At 48.6% G+C, this 17,531-nt stretch overlaps 1 protein-coding gene across 4 annotated transcripts in view; it reads right to left on the bottom strand.

Annotated features, from left to right (window-relative positions):
* LOC133356393 (IQ motif and SEC7 domain-containing protein 3-like) overlaps positions 1 to 17,531 on the bottom strand; it is a 75,139-nt gene that overhangs the window by 21,546 nt on the left and 36,062 nt on the right. For 2 of the 4 annotated variants that reach the window (XM_061573896.1, XM_061573897.1), the window contains exons 4-5: positions 8,803 to 9,280; positions 6,522 to 8,170 (exon numbers count right to left, since the gene is read on the bottom strand). In XM_061573896.1, the coding sequence (XP_061429880.1) occupies positions 6,522 to 8,170; positions 8,803 to 9,280 (2,127 nt within the window). Of the gene's footprint in view, positions 1 to 6,521; positions 8,171 to 8,802; positions 9,281 to 16,135; positions 16,258 to 16,375; positions 16,489 to 17,531 lie in introns of those variants that run through there. The other 2 variants (XM_061573898.1, XM_061573900.1) reach the window with 2 other exon arrangements.

The following is a 17,531-nucleotide window of genomic DNA, read 5'->3' as shown; positions in this document are numbered from 1 at the left end:
TGTGTCGCTTGCGCACAATAGCTTCCACGCCGTCGCCCACCCCCTTTTGTTGGCCCTTCTCTCCCGATACTTTCCATTCATTGGCTACCACATTCTGATGAGCCCCCCCCCCCTCTCCTCCCCCCTCAACTCGCTTTTAAGGGATTACATCTTGAATCATTGCCTCACTTGATGCAGCTGATCTGGCTGTGACTGTCCCACCTGATGACGGAGACTTGTGTTGCCTCCGAAACGTCGTGATCTTTATTTTTATTTTATTATTTTATTAATTTTGATGTTTTACCTACGTGACTTTACCGAAAACACCGAAGAATTCTGATTGAGAGGCACTCAGTCTATCGCCGAGCCTCCTGGGTGCATAAACCACACAATATGCATGCAAAAACACAATTCAAACAGCAAAAACATAACAGGAATCTAAAGAATGCTTTGCATGTGAAGAGAACATCACAATTGTGGTGCATTTTCTGTACACAGCCTTTTCACAGCCACGAGCTCAAAAGAGGCGAGATTGTGGCATTAATTTAGTCAGCAGAAGGCCAACAAAGGCAACTGCACAGCGGCCTCATCCTTGTTACGAGACAGCAGATTCTTGAACGGTGAATGCGCACAAGAAAGGCGATATCGTCGGTGAACACAGAAGCCACGCTGGGATGACCCCTTGTTCTTGTGCGCCGTATTATCGTTTGTTTCCCAGCCTGGCTGCCGAATTGCCTCTTCGGCCCGAGGGAAGGGCTCGAGAAATGTTTTTGCCACCCCCACCACCCTCCACCTCGCTCGCGACAACGATCGCCGGCCCGGGCGAGCGGCGTGTTTATCACACCAACCCCCCCCGCCCGCCCCCCATGTGGTTTCCGTAGGGGGGGGGTGGGGGGGGAGCCGGTCGCGTACAGTTTTGCAAAAAAGCCCCCACCCGCCCCCCCCTGCAATGGATTGAGTGTGGGGCCCATTCGCTCTAGCCCCCACCCGGTCACCGACTGAGATAGCATCCTACAACGCTGTGCCTTAACCGGACAGCAATGCGGTGCGCAGTGGTAACTCTTCTGCGTCGTGCTAACAAGGGTCTGCGAGGGGGGGGGGGTCCCGACCTTTCCGTGTCGAGTTTGTATGTTCTCCTCCGGTCTTCTGCCGCGGGAAAATGAAACGTGCAATGCAAATTATACAAACCAAACATCCCGCGGGTGAGCGATTACCTTCATATTTTTCTAATTGGAATTACACAGCAGCAGCAGCAAACGCTGCCACCCCCTTACTTTCGAAAACTTGGCAGGACCCTCGTGAAAAACGAGGCTTGAGAATCGGCGAGGCTTTCTGGCAGATACCAAGCATCGCAACAGAAAACTAATAACAAGAATAATGAACGGAAAGCATGGCGTGCAATCCTATTCTGCCCAACAGCCGATGCTTTGTTTTTCACATCAGCTCATTAATTGGTGGCAATGAACTGCAAAAATAAACCAAAGTTGTGTTTTTTTCTGCCTTTAAGTAAACACACAACGCTGTGCCACGAATTAGCATCATTCCTCCGGGGAGGAGGGGGCCAAGAGAATATATTTACATGTATACCCAGAAAGGAACATTTAATGGACCTAGGGTCGTTTAACGATGCTATCTTTTCCGTTTCCTTGAACGAACCAATTTGCCGCGGGGACGATCACGCTTATTCTTGGCTGCTTTGCACTCCCTGATGAGCGCAGTTGTTGTTGTTGTTGCCGTAGTGCAGGTCGCACGTTTCCCCTCCATTCGTGAGTGGCACTTCGAAAACGAAGCAATGCGGTTTTTGTTTTTGCTCACAGAGATGCAACTTTTAAGAGGTGGGTGGGTGGGTAGGTGAATGTGTGGGTGGATGGCTCCACAGGATCGTAATCGACTGTGGCTAGACAATGAGGCAACATTGAGAAACTGGGAAACGGGCCGAGGCCTCGGGCATTGCTAAACCGAGATCTCAAGTAACCACGCAACGCATCTGTTGGCCGTAGTTCGGTCGCCAATAACGATTCGGTTAAGTCACTGAATTTATCCGGAGCTACGGACGTGAGAAGGTGGTGTATTGTCGAGTAATATTGTCTCTGAGCTCATGGCAGGAGGATGACTACTACCTGTTCTGTTTGTTTGTGCCAGTCAATTTGAAGTTGTTCTTTCCATGTTTTTAGCTTTTCTGTACAGCACTTGCTGATAATACACAAATAAAAAGGTCCGGAAAAGTATAGTGGAGCAAATTGCAATGTTAAAAAAATGTGTGTATTTATTGAACCTGCTAAAAAAATGAAGTCCACTTCTGAATGAAAACAACAATACCATGTCAATAATGTAAACCCACGGTTCATTAAGATGTGTTGGGGATGATTTCATGTGTTTAAGGACATTAAAAAATTAGTTACAAGTTGTTAAGCATTCATTGCCTCTCAATTACGTTTTTAATTAACCATCGCAGCCTGTTAATAGAAACGATTAAAAAAATATTTAACTCTCAAAAAGCAAGAATTCAATATCTCCATTTTAATATTTGCATTTCAATAAGAAAGCCAAATGAAATATTTAACGAGTTGTTTAACCCTAATCCTTTCACAGTCAATTATAAAAAATTTAGTAATACAATATTCATTTATAAAACCGTATTAAATGACTTTAAGTCGCTTAATTGTAATTACTTATCATAGTAATAATAATAACATACCTGTCAACCCCTTATCAGTGCCCACCTTATTACAGACCAATTCAGACCTTATGGGTCACCCCGTGCCCCTTATAAGTCTCAACGTTCATCCTACAAAGCCCCATCACAAAGGAGAAACAAAAACAAATAGACAACAAAAATGTTGTTGCCCGTTTTGAAACGGCTGTACGCTGTATGGACCTGGAAACTCAATTTCCCTGTACAACAATATTGCAAACAGTATGGTTGTAAATGATGCGCTTCACCTAGGAAAGGCCTCACCGAGTCACAATAATGTTTGTCAGGAGGTTCTTGCTTTGGGATGTTAGGCCAATTCCATTGTCAGGTGTGTGGGGGCTTGAAGGACAAAAAAAAAGCCACGGCATACAAAGGGGTACACACAACTCCAGGCTCCGCACAGATGGATTCAATAATAATTTTAAGAATGGCAATTGACTCGTCTTGCCATTTGGAAAGTGCTTCACACTTGCCCGCAAAGTGGTACTCGTGTTATTATCCCTGGATAGAGAAGGTAAATTGATTCTGAAGGCCTGAGTTCTTTCCCCAAACAGGATTTGGAACTCGAGCCCAGCGCGAGAAACACGCAGTCTGAGCAACTCGAACGTGCCAGTGTCATTTATGTAGAATGCCGTGGATGTACGTAGCCAAACCGGCATAATTGGAGGTGCGGAAGAAGGATAACAAATAAAACCACGTAAAAAAAGTTATAAACAAATTACTTTTCAAATCTAGATTGTAAAGTATATGTCTTCAGTGGCTTCCTAATATCGGAAGGAAGAGCATTCCAGACGGCCACAGAAGCGCGTTTGAAAGCGCGATGGTTAGCCAAAAGCACATTTTGGCACAGAATTAGACCACACGTTTCTTCATCTGACCGGGTGATGTTGTGGTTATAGGGCTTGACTCACAATCGGAATGTCGCCAGTTTAAATCCCAGTCAGAGGGTGACTCAGCCCATCATCATCATCATAGTCGTCATCATCATAGTCGTCACCGTCATAATCATCATCCCTCTGAGGCCGATTACATTTTTGGGATATCAACGACACAGTCCCAAGGAAAAACTGGCTCCCACCACCATGGAAATGTTTAACTTCCTGCTAGTAGCTTGGCATTGCAAGTGGGGACGTGGACTGAAAGATTTGTGTGCACAGGGCATTTCAATTCCTCGGCAGGTCAAAGAGCATCACATCTTCTAGATTTGAAGTTTTCGTGACTGCAAGGATCTATACTCTTTGGTTCTTTCGGTAAAGTCACGCAGGTGGAAAGAAAAAAAAATAATAAAATGAAAATAACTAAATTAAATCACGACGTTTCGGAGGCAACACAAGCTTCCGTCATCAGGTGGAACAGCCACAGCAAAATTACTGTAGCGAGTAGCATCACATCTCATAATTTCAACCATCCCAATGCCTTGCTGCATTCTAGCCAAGGGACCCCCCCCCTGACACTGGTGAGACGAGCCCATGAAGAAGGATGTCTCTGTTGTGGGCCAATCAGTTTCACAGACAATGCACGTTGGGTTGCATGTTCACCACAAGTAGGTGTGGTTAATGTGAACTTGATTCCTCGCAAAATGTATCTATTTGGTGTTAGAACATCTTAACGCCTGTTTTGTTGCCAGAAAGGGTAAAACATATTGTTATGTTTTGATACTTTGAAATTGGCAAAAAAGAAAGGTTTCCATGATATGAAAAGGTGAATCAGCAAATCTGTTTATCAGTCTGAACTTGACTGTTGCCAAGTTTGATATTATTCCAAGGTTTTATTCAGTCTAACTGAGACTTGCTAAAAAAGAATGGCAACATTGATCGTAGATGTGGGTCCCTTTGAATCGAGGAACCGTCCGACCCAGTGTCGGGCATGAGCCAAATCTGCCCCTTTGGAACACGGAGCCAACCAACTGCCACCAGGCTGGGTGCTGCTATACGGCAAAAGACTGAAGCTTCCGTGTTCAGCTGCTCATGTAAACATTCGTCTTCCGACTGCTCTGACATGACGGGAACTGATTTTGATGGACCCCGCAAGATTTTCGGCTTTCGTTTTTTATACCGCTTCACCGGTGTGCCGCCAAATACGTCCAAACGCCACGACAGCTCCTCAATGCCACTGCCAGTCCGTGCCAAATTGCAAAGGGGAGGATGCCCCTCACCGTCAACTTGTTTTGGAGTTGCATCGTCCATCACTCGACGACTGGACATCAGGAGAAACTACCGGACATCTGTCTGACGAAGAGCTGCGTGAAGCTCATCGGATTCCTCCGGCGTGAATATTATATTCTGATTCGAAGTGGAACTTTTTGGCAAAATTGTTCTTTTCGAGAACAACATCAGACCAGTTACGCATGTGGCAAAAACATCGTCGCGGCATGCTTCCGTGCAAAAACGCACATCGCCCCCGTTCCTCCACTTCTCGTTCTGCGATTGTGAAATGGGTCCGGGGTTGATGATTGAGTGGAGTCAGGGTGGGGTTATAGGGTGGTGCTACGGAACCAGCTAACGATGGTGAACTATTCCCCCCCCCCCCCGCACCCACAAACGAAGAGGAATTTCCGGCCAACGCCTAAATTCTGAAAAGCGTGAAAACAAACTCTAGCGTGAGCCATGGGTCGCGCAACGCCCCAGGGGGGGTATGAAAGATTTTTGGGGGTGGTGTGGATGGGAGGGGGGCAGACTGCAGAATGCATGCTGAACAGGAGAAACTTTGAATATGTGCGGGGAGTGCCAGCACCATGTTTTGGGTGACAAAACACCAAGATGCACCAAGGAACGAATTCCTGACTCACACGCAGATACACAGCACGAAACATACATCTTACACAAAACAAACAGATACACAACACAAAACACATCTTACACAAAACACACAGATACACAGCACGAAACACACATCTTACACAAAACACACAGATACACAGCACGAAACACACATCTTACACAAAACACAGATACACAGCACGAAACACACATCTTACACAAAACACACAGATACACAACATTGCATCTCGTGACATGATTCTCGATCTAGATATTAAACATGACCCATCTTCCCGCCGCCGCTATAAACACACCCGTTGCAATATGCAACATGGTGGAAATTCCACATTCCTATGGTGTAGCGTCCAGTATCGAGCGAGGCCTACGAAGCGGTTCAAGTTTGTTTAGCTGCGTACGCAAAATACCTTCCACGATCGAATCAACTCTGAAGACGCGAAGGGTTTTGTCTGGTTAGTTACTTGGACGAGACACTCCCTGGAAATACCAAGTGAGTTGCAGAATGCCCAGGAGATGACGACTGAACCAATCTGTGTGGAGCTTTGGAGTGTTCAGCCCCTTTGTGTACACGCGTTTTATTCCCAGACAACTCCGATTTCCTCTCGCATGAAGGCAAGCACTCATCTTATTATCGTCGCATTTGGTATATCCTATTACAAGCCCATCGATCGACTTTACCGAAAGAACCTGGGCAACAATTCGATTCAAGAACTTCATTCTTTATTCTATTTTTAGCACGCTCTACATTCTGGGAACGGTGTGACCATTTCTTACTTTATCAGGTGTAAGGCCCACTGAGCCATATAGTTATTTATCAAAGTAACCTGGCCACAATTTAGAGCTCAACGAAGTGGCTGATTCACGTGGGAATTTAGAGCAGCCAAATACTCTTGAACGCGTGTTTCTACATGTGGAGGGGGAAACCGGAGGACACAGAGAAAAATCCAAGCGACCACGGGCAGAACATGCAAACCCCAAATATATCAGGCATCGTCAGTGTCGGGATCGAACCCAGGACACGTCCTGTATACCAGGCGAGGTAGTTAACATCTCGTCACTGCGGCACCCACTTGTTGAAGAGGTTGAGGCCCACGCGGTATTGACGCTTGCGCTGCGCCGCGACGCTGCTTGTGTCCCACCCCTGGAGGCCCCCGTCCCGCGGTATCGTCTCCACCTCGTCCAGGAAATCCAGCGACTCCACTCCCTGGTCCACGACCGCCATACCTCCTCCTCCTCCTCCCGTCGTCGTCGTCGCCGGTGCCGTAGCCACCGACGAACACAGCGAGGAGCCCTCCTCGGTTCGACACGTGCTCCCCTCCTCTTCGTCATCTCGCCGCACGGCCGACGAGCCCGTGTTGCCCTCTGCGCACAGGTCACCGTCATCATCCTCGCCGTCGCCATCGTCTCCGTCATCTCCCTCGTCGTCATTGCCTCCGTCGCTCCCGTTGACGCCGGTGAAGTCTTGGATGTTCCCACGCGGCGACTTGCCATTGTAAAGGCCCTGGTTCACGGCGACACATTGCCGGGCGTTACATTCCTGCGTCGTTCCGCTGCCCGCGTTGTCATCCCTTTCACCCGCTCGATCTGCCGGTTTTTCAGCTTCCGTAACTTTGTCGGCATCGCCCGCGGCGGTCTCGTCAACTTCCTTCACCGCCGCCAACAACTCCTCTCCTTCGCGGCTTAGCAGGCAGTGCATCGGCACTTTGTCCGTGACAACGCCGAAATCCCTGCTGCTCGTTTTCGGAGTGCGGCGCTCGCGGTTCCTCTGATCCACAACGTTCATGGAGGGCTCCGGCTTGTCACTGGGAATCGCACAGCTTCCTCCGATGATGCACTGCTCCTCGCTCGCTTGCAACCCATCGCTGCTCTCCGGTCCATCGTCGGGACGGGTCACGCAAACCTCGTCGCGGCCCGGTGGGACCAGCGTGTCCTCATCGATAAACAGGGTCACCTTGATGAAGGAGTCTGCCACTCCATTGCTCTCTCCTCTGTCACCTTCCGTGTCATCGTCGTCGTCGTCGTCGTCATGATCATTGCCTTCCACGTGATTGCCGCTCCGTTCATCTGTTTTCAAGTTACTGACGACGCTGGCGTGGCAGACATCACCTGGCCTGTTGACGGGAGCCTCGATGATGTCCTTGCCTTTCAAAACTGTTCCATCGAGGTTTTGCAAATCTTTGCTGCTCGCATGTTCATTGGAATGCAGGGAATTTTGATCTAAGCAGAGATCTTCCACAGCTGCAGGCGATGTCCTTGATTCAGCTGGAACAGTCGTAGCGTGATGGTCACCATCACCATCTACACCACCACCACCTTTGTCGTTGTCACCACAATCTCCACTGTTGCAGTCATTGCCACTACCATCAGCACCACCTACATCGCCACTACCGCCACCTCTGCCACTGTCAGCGCCAAAATCAATACCACCGCCACCACCGCCGCCACCTCCAATATCAGCCGCGTCTCCGCCACCACCTTCCGCTGCACCACCGCCACCACCACCGCCACCACCACCGGGAGTGTCGCGGGCACCGCGCTGATTGGCTGTGCGAGCCGTGGGGGATGGGGAGGGGGTGCTTGAGCTGCCGCCCCCCTTCGACGACATGCGGATTCGCTCGAACTGCTTGCGCATCTGGTGCTGCCGGAAGGCGGCCTGGATAGTGCGAGCGGCGCGCCGGCTCTCCGCGTATCCCCCGTAGCGTCTCTCCAGCACCTCGGTCTGTGGCGTTGGAGCCAGACGAAGGCACCGGAACGGAGGCAGCGCAGAGATGGAGAGAGATGGAGAGATGGGGAGAGATGGAGAGAGATGAGAGCATCATGGAGAGAGATGGAGAGATGGGGAGAGATGGAGAGAGAGAGAGCATCATATCAGGCAGGGGAGTTAACATCTTTCACACCGTATGTAGCCAACCGTTCTAATCGAACGTGCAGGGGAAGGCCAACAAACTAAGGTGTTCACAAAGATACATCTGTAACAAACGTCAAAACTCTTTCAACAGTTGGGGGTCAGCTCAAGCCTTCATCAATCCCAGCTCACTAAATATGAGTAACACTTTGTGGGAAATGAACAGGAGTTCTCTCTGCAGGTTATATATTCATCCTTGCCATTAGAATGTGGACTTTCTACGACTGGCTTAGGGGTTGCAAACGGGAGGCACGAGCACTGGCCAAAATCAGAGTGGAGAAAGCACTTTGACTTCTTTTAAGGGGGGAGAGTGGGGTTTTGGCTTCCGTCAAAAAAACTAACGCCTCTCTTTGCCAATGAGATGGTGCAGCCTTGCAATCTTACTCACACCACTCTTGGAGTAACAGCCTCTACTTGAGATAGTTCGAGAGGCAGAGCCGGCTTACCTGCTTGGCCTGGAGGTCCATCGACAGCTCGTAGGGGATGCCCGCGAGCGAGTGTTTGCGTCGCACGGTAACCCCGCTGACCCCCGGCTCGTCGAACCACAGCGGCCTCCTTGGCTGCTGCAGGCTGAGGCGCCGCTGCGTTCCCGCGGGGCGGTGCTCCGGTTCCACCAGGCGGTACGACGTCGCGGGCGACAGCGCAAAAAACGTCGAGGAGGGCGTGGATGAGGACGACGACGATGACGACGATGATGAAGAAGTGTTCGACGAGGTTGATTTGGGGGTCAGGGTGAAGGGGCAGGCGAGGTGTGATGTGACCGTCCGGGGGCAGCGGTCGGACGTCGTCGTCTTAGGGGCGGCAGACTGCAGATCGGTCGACAATGGGTGGAGGCTCGACGGAGCCTCGCCGGGGAACTCGATCGGATCCTCGGGACAGGCGTCCGTGGCATTTCCACTGGCGAATTCCGAGTCCGGGCTAGTGCTGTGGATTCCAAAAAGGAAGGCAAATGATGAATTGTGAAGATTTACGATTTTACACCGATCAGACGACTCACAAATCGGAAGGTCACGATGAAAATATCATTTGAAAATCCACCCAGTCGTCAACTGCTTTGGGTCGATAATATGCACTACATCCTGCTTTGTGGATATCAAACGTCTACCGCCTCAATTGTGTCACTGGACACTGCCATAGAAATGTGGAATGATCACCACTGGCTCCAAACACCAACAACAGCAATGAAAACTTTCCCTTACACCTCACTTATGCAGGATAGACCCTTTGAATTTTTACACTTTGGCTTATTAATTTCAAATCCAGAGTTGATGAGGACCACTGCAGGGTTAGTCAACAGTCGTCGTTGTCTTATGGAGAGACTGAACCACCGCCATAAGAATGTGGAATTGTATCACTGGCTCAGGGCTGTAAACGTAAAACGAGCACCGCTCAATGCTCGCCTGAGCGAGGAAATCACTTTTGGCTTTGACAAGCTGCTAGAATAATTTAAGTTTAATGTTATCAAATGAACTCACTGACGACACCATTAAACATTAAACTTATGAATAATCAATCGTGTATGTACATGCAATAATTATTTATAAGAAATATCTCCATATTTCGTTTGGTTATGGTCAACATTGCCATCGCAAAAAAATAAAAAGTCCAGACTGTACCACAAAGGCTGCCGTTTTCACACCAGGCACTAAGATCTGTTTTGTGTAGATTTCCTAGGCACAAACCGATCATGTGCTGGCAACCTTGCCCAAACACCCACACGACACTCAAGCTAAAGCCATCTAAACCCCAGCCACACCAGGATATTAACAACAGCACGGTTGCTACTCACAGCAGCGATGTTTGCCCGATCACAACGATCTAAGATTGGTTTTAATTTTATAACTGCCACCGAGGCTATTTCAATAAGAACCGGGAAGTGACGGTAGATTAGGAAATGGGGTGAGGCCTAACCTAGGGCCTGTTGTAGGCTTCAGAGCTGAAGCAAGGCGCAGTGCATGCAACAGAGGTTCCCTTTTCAGTGGAAAAAGGAAGTTGGTTTTGGAAACTTTCCTCATAGATTTTTTTTGCAAAACATTGCAATAGTTTTCAGTGTCCATTTGCACCAATTAATACATTTAATGCACTGCACATAGAGTATACGGTATAGTATATGAAACATACGAATAGGTGCAATATATTCCGTAATACAGGTTTTTTGGGTTTTATCGCGTAGATATGTGTCGTTTAACCCGCCACCACCCGACACAGCCAATTAGTAAGGTTTGTCAGGTAAACAGATCATGCCAATTCATTACTAGTACAGCACACCGGTGTGTTGGAAGCAGAGGTCGCAAACGGGTTTTGATTCCTTACCCGTACCCGTACCCGGCCGCACCAGGGTCACAAACGGGTACCCGTATCCGTACCCGTACCCGGCCAGGTACGGGTAGCCGGGTATCGGGTAGGGTACGGGTATCGGGTACCCAATTGTGACCTCTTGTTGGAAAGCGAAGCAGCAACATGCAAATGTTGTGGCTTTGCATGACAAACCTTACATTTATATATTTACGCGATCTAACCCAAAAAAACTTGTATTTATGGATGATATTGGTTGGAAAGCCTATGTGTTAAAAAGGTGCAATATACACAACCATAATTTTGCATTAAACTTCATGATTTAATCACATGCTACGTACACGGTAACGGGTCGCAGTGTTGGCACCTTGGTTAGGGCGCTGCGCTTCGAACCCATGACCATTTTGGCCTTCCTCCATTGGTGTATTCAGAATAGCTCGAATTAATTTGTATATACGGTGCAGTAGAACCCACTCAGATGTCACCGTGGTTAGAACTTCATTACAAATCTTGCAATTTCAAATCCCAGTCGGCGATGCAATCAGTACCTTTATTCCTCCGAGACAAATTGAGTGAGTAACCACCCCATAAGAAAGTCAAAATTGGTCATCCTCTAGTGAATACAAAATTGGAAGCATTGGCTCATCAAGGCCACGTATAGCGCTGTCAACTCTCCAGAATTTTCCGAAGGATCGTCCCCGCTCTTTGAGATAGCTGCTGTACTGGCAAATCTGTAAATCTTCCCAAAACATTAAAAGTCCCGGTTTTTTGTCAGTTGCATAATGATAATAATCATACACCACTCAAAAAAATGTAGTCACAGGTGCATGTTGTGATCCCCTCTTTTGGTATTCTCCCCCCAGAGATGTCCAGCTGGTAGGAATCTCATTATCCCCAACCGCAAGTACTCTTCTGCACAGGTGTACGCACGCGCGTGCACGATTTATATATGCGCCGCGTGTGGGATTTTATTATTACACAGAGGTGTGTGTATCTGTCACCAGAATGTGGGCATTAAGTTCGTCATTTTTCCATTCAATTATTTCCCCTGCCATGAGAGGAGGCAGTCGGTATACCTGCGCCACGGAAATTATTCATCCCCGAGTTTATTACGCATGGCGGGGACCACAGCAAAACATCATCACACGGCAACATTACAACTCCATCAACTAAACGGAGATGCAATTATATATTTTTTCCTCCCCGAATCCCTTCATTACAACCGTGCGGTACTGGTTTGTGTGTCGTGTGTGCATGAAGCGGCGGCGCAGAGATTAGCGCGCCGCGCTACGAACCCGGCGATCCGAGTACGATTCCCCGCTCACGGCCACCAAAACCGGTGGCGATCATCTGAACCGATCCTGGGCCTTGCCGAGGCTGACTCAGCCTCAAATGAGTATCTAGTGCGGTGTGTAAACATCGCCACTTGGGAGACAGGGCTGTCAGGCGTGGTGCTGACCATCCACCCCCTCGTGTGCTATGCCGGCTTTCATAAATGCTCGCTAACAGCACTTGCCCTCACAGTCTGTTAAGGCTATACGGGGGGGGAAGGGGGGGTTGGTGCGGGGGTGGATTCTTTGGATCATCTGTGCGGGTGTGTTGCACCAAGGCTGCATTAAGTCACCTAATTAACGAACGCTGTGTCCACGTTCGGATTTGTGTACGATATCAATTTCCTGAAAATGCAGCCTTGCAATTAGCAAGGTCAGGGGGCAAAGATCCTCGGGCAACTCAGCGGCCGTAGCCAACGAGTGCGCAGGTGGTGCAACTGGTCTGGGGGCTCAGGGCCTGGAGGGACCCAGTTGCTGGGTCACAAAGAAGAGAGGGGAGGGGGAATTGGATTCCTTTCACCCGGGGGTCATCGTAATAATGTTTTATATTCATGGTTCTTTCGGTAAAGTCACGTAGAAGGGAATAATAAAATAATAAAAAAAGTCATGCAGTGGAGAGCTGGCACCAACAATTTCCCAAGCTCCGTAGTCCTCTATATATGCAGATGTTTATCCACGGCCGGAGAAAACCCACGCGTGCAAGGGCGCGCGAACACCACTCTATCCCATAAAGAAGGGGGCATATTGCATTAATCCACCTTCTCCTGGCAAGTCTGGGTACACGGCACATCTACACCCTTCGCTGCTGCCTCCACAGCGCTGGATTACGTGGAGCGTAACCGCCGCCACCGCCACCACCGCGCGGTTTAACGCAGGGGGCTTTCGGTGCTGCAGCAGCACAGGGCCTGGGATTTTGAGAGCCCTCCACCCACCAGCCGCCCCCCTCCACCCCCATAAAATATATCGACTGCTTTATATCAGTTTATACACAATTTAGAAAGCACTATGATAAATCCAATAGGTAATCTGATCATTAAAGCAAGAGCTTCCGTTATGCGCCGGGATTAATGGTGCTTATTTGTCCGTGTTAACTTAGATTTATCTTCGTGACTCGCATGACAAATTTAAATTTAAAAAAAATTTAACAGGGGAATTGCAATGAAGAGTTTGGCATTGAGTACGGGTGGCAGTGAAATAGTCAAGGGAAGGAGGTGAATGCACAGAGGGCCCCCCAAAACTCCGAGCCCCTGGCCCCTCCAATCAAACATAACTCCGCCAACGTTCATGCCACCGAGAGTCCACCGACTTCATTTGTATTGCTGAAACGTTTATATTCATGAATTTAAAAAAACGACTTCTAAATCCAAACTTATCCCACCACCCATGCTAATTAGGCTTCACGGTCGCGGAAATTTCACACGCAATTAGCGAACACAATGCAAGATTCATGGCTTCGGGGTGCACGTTATTTTAAAGGGTTTAAGTCCCAAAGCTCGCGCGGCAATTCCACTATGCTCATTATAACTGTTTGCGGGGGGGGGGGGGGGGGGCTCTGAGCCACCGACGGAAATTCCACATTTACGTGGCAGGTGTCAGCCGACTCACAGCACCATTGAGTGGTGGCACAGCGCGTGTTGCTTGGTATAGCCGTGGCGGAGGAGCTGTGATGACGATGGCGATTACTACCGTGATTGATCGTATAGCCGCTAACAGACTGTTGGGGCAAGTGCTGTTAGCGAGCACCTATGAACACCAGAACGGCACACGACGAGGTGGGTGGCCAGCACCACGCCTGGCCGTCTTTGTCTCACCAGTGGCGATGTTTACACATTGCACAAGATAGTCATTTGAGACTGAGTGGACCTAGGGGAGGCCCAGGACTGGTTCAGATAATCGTCACTGATTTTGGCCCTGAGCGGGAATCGAACTCGGGTGGCCAGGTTCGTAGCACAATGCACTAACCGCTACGCTACAGCTTCCCACAAGCACACATTCAGCCCTGCAATTCCCTTGCTCACACCACCGCTGGCAGAAGGGAACTCTGCGGTTTGGTGGACGTGCGGCTTACAATGCACCAGTTCATTATAAAAAACCAGCCACGATAAAGTGTTGTGTTCATTGGATCTTTCGGTAAAGTCATGTAGGTAGAATAATAAAATAATAAACAATAAAATAAAATATTATACAAATATGACGACGTTTCGATCGCAATACAAGCAATCGTCATTGCTTTTCACCTGATGACAATTGCTTGTGTTGCGATCGAAACGTCGTGATATTTTAATTATTTTTAATTAACTTTATTTTCAATTATTTTATTGGTCTATCTACATGACTTTACCGAAAGACCCAAAGAATATGAATTCCTGTAATCACGAAAGCTATAAGTCAAAAAGTATTGTGGTTTGTAATTTTGAAATTTTACGAATCACACATGCCATCTGGATTTTTATCATAAATTGGAAGGTTGCAAACCACACATGCACCAAACGAGATGCTTTTATAATCGCATTTTTTCCATTTTTTTATTACTTTTAGAGCTGCAATAATACGTCATTAAAAAAAAAACTTCATTCGCACTAGCAGTCCGCACGTCTTTTGGGCGTGACAGTCTGTCCATCGCTCCCTCCACCCAGCCAGCAAAACTTATTTCTAACATAATACAAAAACTGGACGCCTTTGACCAGCAATGCTTGCAACAGAGACGTGCGGTTGCACCCGATTCAAGAGCCGAATGGCTCACAGGGCTCTACCTAATACATGAACTTGAACTTGAACCTCAGCGAGCGTTCTCACATGTGGCGAACTCTGCTGTTGAACAGCAAGCGCATCACGACAGCCTGTGTCTCAAGTAGACAAGAGACAGTAGACTCCCGCTCTTGGGGTGCCGCAGTGGTGAGATGTTAACTTCCTCGCCTGGTATACAGGAAGTTAAAGGTTCGATCTCGACCCCGACGCCTGCTGCTGTATATTTGGAGTGTGCGTGTTCTCCCTGTGGTCGTGTGGATTTTTCTAAATGTGGAGGCGGTTTTTCGCCTCCACATTTAGAAACATGCGTTTAGAGTATTTGGCTGCTATACTTTTGATGTGAGAATCCATTTCGTTGACATATTATAAAACTCAGTGGGGGCCTTACCTGATAAAACACAAAAAGTTTAGTTAGTTAGTGCTTTCGGAGGCATCGCCCGGGATGACGTGAAGTTGCCGGATCACAGCCGAGCTCTGCGTGTTATCATAAATGGCCTTGCTTGGGATTGGAGGCAGCCCAGGGGCAGATCGAGGCTGTACCCTGGACCCCGAGCGATTGAGGCCGATCTCAGGCACCGTAACCATGGCGTCGGACGCAGGACGGGGTTGCCTGGCGACGTCTCATGAGAACCGCTACGCCCAGGCCGAAGCCTGCCACTGATACTATATCAGAAAAAAAATCAGTCCACCACCTTATCCTCCTGCCATTCCTCTCTTGAAGCATGAGCTCGCTTCTCCACTGCCCCTACTCTTCCCTCCCCTCGCCCCTCCACTCCTTCCCATCCCTCCCCCAACCTTTCGCGATCCTCCTCCCTCCCCCAAGTACTCCTTTATCGCTGTCACTCATTCCTCACCCTTGCACGCCCCTGCCATCCAAAACATTGCATTTCGTCACCGTATTTTCAAACTATGTCGAGTGGCTTTGAGCGAATATAAATATATATTATATAATTTGCGATTAAATGAGAGCTTCATACCAAAAAAATCCACGAGTCACACTCCTCATTCACCACCTATTGCGTGACCAATACAAGCACAGCAAAGACTCTTGACTGCTACGCACCGTCTATGTACCAAATAAGCAGACCCCCCCCCCCCCCCCCACATCGCATACACTATAACCACAGACAGAGTTCTGCGATCAAGACGCCTATGACATTGCCAGCACGATACCAGGACTCCATTGCCTCCCGAGGGCTGATGTTTGTACACCACAACGTTTGCTCATCTTAAGGTTGAGTCAACCTACTGGAGGCGGCCCAGATTTGGTTCACATATCACTCGTCGCTCAACTTAGTCGTGGTCCGGAATCGAACCGGCCGACTGCATGGAGTGGATCAGGAACAAGCCCGGCCACCATGGTCTCTAAAGGGGTCGTGTTTACACGCGTACGGCATGCACTTACCTCATTTTAAGGCTTAGTCAAGCGACGAGAGGGCTAAGAGCGGTTCAGATTTGACTCGCCACCGACGCAGACTACAGCCAGGAATTGAACCGAGCCGGCTGGGTTAATAGCCCAGCACGCACACCACCGCACCCACCCACGGCTGCCTCTCCCGCACACACAAAGACACACACGGTGCTGCGAACGGGGCACAGCACAGCGCGTATTCGTTATGATCCAACCATAAAAATTCATACAGACCTTGGATTCATCGCAGAGGGCGAGGGCACGGTTTAGAAGATGTGGTTCTGGAGGGGCCACCGCTCTCTGGACTGAAACCCCACGCACGCACGCACGCTGCGCCCACCACAGGAAACTACATGCTCCCCCCCCCCCCCCCCCCCAATTTTTAACTGCCAGTTGCTACGCTCTCAGTATAAAATAAGCCACCAGTCATTTCCTCCCTCGTGCCCACAGAGCGAGAGAGAAGTTTAAATCGAGTTTTTTTTTTTCGGCACACGCATGATTCCTGTTTAGGCATTGGCCCGGCTATTTTTTTCATGGGAGATCCGCGGTTCGTGAGCAGAGAAGCAGCAACAAAGCCAACACAAAAGGCATCGGATGTTGCAGAGAATAAGTACGTGGCCCTTAAGGGAATATTACGGTGAGAAAATGTGGCCTTGCCCTGTGCTTTTACAGAAAATATTGAATATAATCATCCATTTGCTCCCGGCAATATATTCAAGTAGACGAGTGGTGTTGATTTCCATACATGGGCTACATTAAGAAATCACGGCCGACAATAATTAACGGCAAACAAAAAAAAAATCTCAAGTGCAAAATGAAAAAGATAAACGATTTTAGCCGCGCGTAAAACATCCACGAAAAACGAAATGCGACGCTTCGGCACAAGTATTTTAAGAATGATGGCTACGGATAACGTGGAACGGCTATTGTGTGTCTGTATGAACTACGACGAGCACCTCTGTCTGCCATTTACTACCAAAATGCAATGCTAGAGAGTGCATCCACTGTATATTCCGTGGCTTTTCATGCAGCAAAGATGTAGCCCAATTATCCATCATTAAAAACAAAGTAAACAGCCATTTTCTTTTTTTAGAAGCTCGATGTGCCTACTTATGCTTCCACCCACAGTTGTGTAAAAATCACACGCCCGTGGCCATCCGTGCCATTCTCATTATCTGCCTCTGCTCAAGCCCCGGCTCAAGGCTTCTTCATTAACTTTGCCCCACTGGCGAAAAACCGTCTGGCTCTCTCTCTTTCTCTCTCTTCCAAAGAAAAAACACAACCACGCGCACAGCGTTTCTGTGCAGCGTCTTCAGACGCAACTGCAATCAGGCTCCGTTGTAAATTGCCAATGGGCGCTTGCACTCTTGAGGGGCGCAGTTTACGAGTA

The sequence above is a fragment of the Lethenteron reissneri genome, chromosome 54, assembly GCF_015708825.2.
Source record: "Lethenteron reissneri isolate LAM-NWPU_2019-01 chromosome 54, ASM1570882v1, whole genome shotgun sequence".
Taxonomy (NCBI): domain Eukaryota; kingdom Metazoa; phylum Chordata; class Hyperoartia; order Petromyzontiformes; family Petromyzontidae; genus Lethenteron; species Lethenteron reissneri.
This window is presented reverse-complemented; position numbering and strand designations above follow the sequence as displayed.